This window comes from Sinocyclocheilus anshuiensis, unplaced genomic scaffold (assembly GCF_001515605.1).
Source record: "Sinocyclocheilus anshuiensis isolate Anshui unplaced genomic scaffold, SAMN03320099.WGS_v1.1 scaffold296, whole genome shotgun sequence".
NCBI lineage: Eukaryota > Metazoa > Chordata > Actinopteri > Cypriniformes > Cyprinidae > Sinocyclocheilus > Sinocyclocheilus anshuiensis.
In genome coordinates, this window is record NW_015557065.1 from 469,088 (window position 1) to 475,398 (window position 6,311).

General features: G+C 36.7%; 1 protein-coding gene across 1 annotated transcript in view; it reads right to left on the bottom strand.

The window, feature by feature from the left end:
• The window catches only part of slc15a4 (solute carrier family 15 member 4), a 61,496-nt gene that overhangs the window by 26,340 nt on the left and 28,845 nt on the right, over positions 1–6,311 (bottom strand). Inside the window, exon 7 of the mRNA XM_016471200.1 lies at positions 5,189–5,347. Within this exon, the coding sequence (XP_016326686.1) occupies positions 5,189–5,347 (159 nt within the window). The remainder of the gene's footprint in view (positions 1–5,188; positions 5,348–6,311) is intronic.

The window sequence follows — 6,311 nt, forward strand, 5'->3', positions numbered from 1 at the left end:
CCCCCCGCCCCCACTTTGGATACTCAGACCACATCTCTTTGTTCATGCACCCGGCCTACAGACAAAGACTCAAACAAACAAACCCTGTCACCCCACTTTGGAGGACTCTTCTGTCAGCATACAGGATTATGCTGAGTATGTGACTGGGTACATTAGCACTTGTGTAGATAACATTGTACCCACCATACAAGTCAGGAAGTTGTGTATGTATGTGTGTATAGTTTGTGTATGTGTGTGTGTATAGTTTTGCACTGTCTTGGCATTCATTGTGGACAGCAAAGTAAGAATTTCATTGCTCAGGGAAACTTGTTTTCCTCACTGGGCATATGACAATAAACGCTTTGAATCCTTGAATCACAGTATGTTAAGGGGCGTAACATTTCCGTCACACGCTTGAGGTATTCAGCCAATCACAACGCACTGGATAGCTGGCCAATCAGAGCACACCTCGCTTTTCAGACCGATGAGCTTTGTAAAAATCGACGCGTTTCAGAAAGGCAGGGCATAGAGGAGAAACAATAATGTACAATACGTGGAAAATAATGCATTTTTTGAACCTTAAACTGCATAAACACATTGCATTTCACCAAATGCACAACAATGTTCTTTTTAGCAACGTCATATGACCCCTTTAAATATAAAACTAAAAACTGCCAGTAGGTGGCAGCAAGTCACTTGCTGCATCCCAATTCTTATCTGTCCTAAATAGTACTAGAAATTAGAATTAGTGTGTCCCAAAATGTAGTATGTTGAAATGAGTATCCCAAACGTACCTGGATGTATTACTATTTCTGATGGGAATTCGAAGTCCAGATCCCTGCAAACTCTAATGGCAAATATTGCCCACAACACATTGCATGTTGGACAAGGATTCAATTAGAACCACAAACACAAACAGAAAGTGTTAAAAAACTACCAACATGGTGGATATTCCAGACCAATGGTCAAGCAGATAAATGGGATTGAGTGATTCATAATCAATTTCTAACCTAATGAAAAACTGTTTATTTAACATTATATTTAATCTGCAACAACATTGTAAACTTATATAAAGATACGTTTGGTCAACAACTTTTAAAAGCATCATTATGTAAACACCTGAGGAGAATTCTTGGGATGAAAGACACGACTGGCAGATCAACGTGCAACTTTATTTCTCTCCAATACGGCAGGAAATGAAATTAAATGAAATGTGGATGATGTTAACTGTGACAAGATGATTGACAGCGCAGTTTAAACGGTGACAGGATGCATGCAAAACAACAGAGTAAGACACTGTTAAGATGAAGTAGCATGTCCCGAAGCTTGCCTACAATTCTGTTAAACACTCAAAAGTATGCAATTTTTTTTCACAAAAAGAGTACATCCTTTAAGAGCATAGTTCAAGTCAGCAAACTGGGACACAGCAAGTGTCTTAATGAGTGAGCTGAGAGAGTCATTTGTTTCACAGATTCATTCAAATGGCTGATTCGTTCAGGAACAAAGCAAGTGACTGCCTTAATAAATGGGTCACTGAACTGAAAGTGATTCAATCAAAATGTGGATTCATTCTGTAACAAATCAAAAGTGTGCAAAATGTCACATATATAAACAAGATGTAACAACATGAAGTTGCAGTAAATGGCTATATATTCTTTCAGATTTAAGACCTCATCTGAAAATTTCATGCCAACCAGGAAAAAAATGCATATTTAAGACATTTTAACCCTTTAAACCTTTTTAACCCCTTATTAGTAGATTCAAATTTCAGACTTCAAAGTCTTTTTAATAACCCACGGGAACCCTGCTGCATTTGAAACCTACACTTATTTCTGAGTTCCCAGCATTTTCAAGAACATTTCTGATTTTTTTTTCTCAAGACAAAAAGTATATTTTACAAATTAGGGGTTAAAGCAAAAAAAAATCCTGGGCCTGAACTTTTTTCCGGGGGCGGGGAGGGGATGGGGCAACACATGCAAAGCATGCAATGACTGTGGCAACTTTAACATTTGAAAGGATACTATGGCAAAGTTATTGCTTTCCTTATTCAAACAGGTTTTTTTTCATGAATATATGGTTGACCTGAAGAATGAAAGCTATATCATACACTTGGAAAATTATGAGCTATATCAATGCTTAACTACACTAGGGTTGTGACAACACACTTAGCTCACGAGATGAGACAAAATACAGATACTTGGTTCACTAGAACAAGACAATATTTTAATACTATTTTTAAGAAATTTTCAATGACAAAATATTTGTCTTTTAATTATAAAAAGTAAAACAATGCAGTTGTATTTTGAAATATTTTAACTAATCTAGGGCTGTAACTAATGATTATTTTGGTAATCAAGTAATCTACTGATTATTTCTCTTTGTTTATTTTGAATACGCGCCCTCCAGCGGCATTATGTATTATAACAAATACCTGCAGAGGGCGCCAGCGGCCTGGTGAGTGGTGACGTTTCACTTTACAGCGTGATTAAACGATGTTTAAATCCATTCAATTTTAATATTTGGCCACATGCAAACTCAGAAACTTTTATTTTGAAATCGCGATGTACAATAAATGGCATATTGTCTTTACTGGTAAATTACCGGTAAGTTACCATTAAGAGATCATGTGTGAACAGGACCTTTTCAAAAATCCCGGTAAATTTGTCCTGGCAATCATATCGTTCTTATGGAGATGACATGATTACTCTGAGCTGTTTACAAAGCTCCGCTGCTTTTTAATTAGTTTTTCTATGTAAATGCGCTAGATGGACATCTTTGACCATTGCGCCTCGCAGCTTTTTCAACGTGTCGCGCTTCTCCATTCATCAGGGCTGCGACTCTGCAGTTGGATATTATGCGCTTCTCGTGTTTATAAGAGCAAAAAATTCTGATTGGCTAGTAATGTTAGTTTGGTTGAGAGTGAAAGCTGTGCTCCTCTCATACCATTGGTAAGCGAACTCATGGACTCGAAAGTGATATCAACAAGTTATTTTTAAATGTAGGATTATTTTTTTCCGCAGCCAAACACTGCACGCCGGAGATCCGGCACGGTGACGGAGAACTTTAAGCCCTGACAAATATTATGTCTATGAATTATTCATTGATTTCTGAATTAACAAAAATGTATTATTAATTCAGAAATATCTGTTTTGGGGAGTTGCACAACATGACATTATACCTTATCTAGTCATAAAAAGGTTAAATTATCTGATATTTAAAAGACTAAATTAACAAATTAACAGATCATAAAAAACAGGACTGAAAAAGATTGCGGTGAGTGTAGCCTTACAGATAACCTCCTCTCTCATAGTTGTCTATCAAAGACATTGAAAGTCCTTGCAAGATCATCCAGACTAAAAAAACATCCCGTTATTTGAAGCAGCATAAGCCATGGGTGACGATCTGATTTGAAACACCTCTTCTGAGGGGGTAGAGAAGAAATCCAGTAATCAGTAAAGTGTTCTCTACAATTCAGCATGAAGGGAGAGTGTTCTTCCCTGCCTTTGCCAAATGCTACTTATTAGTCTTGTTGGTTCATAAAGGCTAAGGGGGGGACGAGCAGCCTTTGATTTACTCTGTGCGTGAAATGGGTGTGAAATTACCGGTGTGGTGTGTGTCTAAGAGGAAAACAAGCATATTTGAACCTGACCTTGGAAGAGAAGCTGAAGGGTCGAAATGAACACAGCTGTGTGTTTAGGGAGAAAAGAACATTGCTAACCTGTGTGAAAATTTGTATGGACAACAGACAGGTGCGCACATAACCAGCGGTAAATATAGAGCTGATACAGCAAACACAAATAAGACAAGTGCCATGCATAACTGCAACCTGTAAACCTCTAGAAAATGACCAGCATAAGGAAACAGAGCTGGGATTCGATAACCTTACTCAGAATCTGTTTAATTTAAAAAACACTGGAATCAAATCATTTTAACAACAGCAAACATTCAGTGCGACCAGTGTAGCTTGGTTCGCTAACTGAGGACTCTTCTGAACTGATGAATCTTAAACTCATCAGCCTTAAACAGATCACTCAGCCACTCACTGAATATTACAGAATGAACATCTGACTCACTCACTGAAAAAGAGTGAAGCAAGACTAATGAACTATATATAATAATAAAGCTATTAGCAATTATGTGGCCATTTATCAAAAATACCAGAAACTAGATGTATTAAGTGGAATCAGAATGAAATTTAAGATTCCCATCATGACAGAAATTGCTGTAATTACTGTAGATCTCAGCAGTGAAGGTAGTAATAGGAGGTCCACACAATTTTTCTTACAAACGCTGTGTTAGGGGATTTAGTTTCCTTTCATCTATTTTCTCATTAATCTCAAGCCCACTTGCTTGAGACTTTCTTGATATTTTCTTAGTGTATTCCAGCAGGACTGAGATGTTTTCCCTGGCCATCTTAACTGCAATAATGTATCGCCAAGCCCAGATCGATCGGTCCTGATTGATACAGCCATGGATTCCTTAGCAAGCAATTTCAGCAACGGCTCAGACAAGAGCTACTACACAAAGGCAAGGCAGAGAGGAGTTTACTGCAGTTTTTAAAAGGACACGCATTGGTCATTAGGACAGATGAATGATCCTATGGAAAAAACTCTACAGTACACAGAGGAGACACAAAAGACACACTTATTTTAAGACAATGCTGTATGTTTACTCATCTAGACGAGTTATTCATTCCATGCATCTTAGTTGATGTGAAACTAAATTCTACAATCAAAATATCAGCACAAATGTGCTGTAGGTGTTTCTTATCATGATCATCTCCTCTCAAATGTCTTTCCAGGCTCAGTATCACCTCAGCGACCACTAAATGTTAAAAGGGCCATTTCCTGGAGAACAGCAATTTTAATACAGCAGTGAATTATGTTGACATGCTACTCTGCAAAAGCACATTAAGGTTTGACTGTCCATGTTTACATATCAACATTTACATATTCAGACTTCGGGATCAAATGTGAAGAGGCTAGTTAATCATAACAGTGGTAATTTACGTATAGCAGTCTAAAAGGTACAGAAGCAAACATTTCATTCAATAAATTTAGTGCGATATTTCTGATGCAAGAAACCTTACAAACGTATTAACTACAAAAAAGCTACAAAAATTCAGAACATGGGTCACTTCATAAGCTCTGTTTGTGAAACTGAGAGTCTTGTGTGTGTGTTCAGCAGTGTTTTGCAAAGGACCACCTACCTGCAATACTAGCAAAGATTTCGCTGACACCAATGAGGATGTACTGAGGCACTTGCCACCATATGGGTAGATCGGCTGCATAGTAGGTAACTCCACCGAGAGACTGTGGGATGGGACCTCGTGTGTGGACAATGTCCAGCCTCTTTGTCTCTAAAATGCCTGAGAGGGGCAAGAAAGAAGGTAACAGATTAAAATGAATAAATACATTATGAGAGTTCAGAATCACACTGACAACATTTAAAATAAACAGAAGCATATCAAGACCTTTCGGTCAAAATCATAAAAAGACATCAGTGAAGAATTTCAGGTGCACTGTGCATTTTAATTTGCAATAGATTTTAGCCTATATATAATAGCAGGGAGATGAATTGCTCAAAGTATTTTGTCTTCTTTGTAAATTAACAGAAGTGTTAATTCTTCCTTGCTTTATTCCAAAATTTACTGATAGATCAATGGATGATACATATTTTGTGTTTTCAAATAGGAACAATTTTGTGCACATCGTGTGCTATAATTAAATTGTATTATATTACTTTGGTACTTTTAAAACTGAACTTCTACTTGACAAATGTACAGATTTGTAAGTTCACTTAAAGAACATTAAAGACCAAAGAAAGGTATAGAACAGGATAATGTTATATATACACACAAAAATGCTACCATTCAAGGATTGTGGTCACTTAATTTTATTATTTTTTTTTTTTAAAGAAATTAATTCTTTTGTTCAGAAATGCCACATTAAATTGATCAAAAGTGACAGTAAAGACATTTGCAATGTTACAAACTAACATTACATTTAAAAAATGCATTCTTTGAACTGTTCATCAAAAATCCTAAAAAGAGTCAAAAGTAACACAATTTCCACGAAAATATTAAGAAGCACAACATTGTTTTCAACACTGATAATAATAGGAAATGTTTCTTGATCAGCAAATCATCTGATTAGAATGATTTTTGAAAGATCATGTAGGCCTGGGTGATAAAACGGTATCGATATTTATCGACGGTACACCTTCTTCGATAACGATATAAAAAATTTTTGATATAGTGCGCAATATAGGCACGTGCTATGAGTGACGCAGACAGCACACACAAACACGAACACATGCTGAATTGAGTGCTG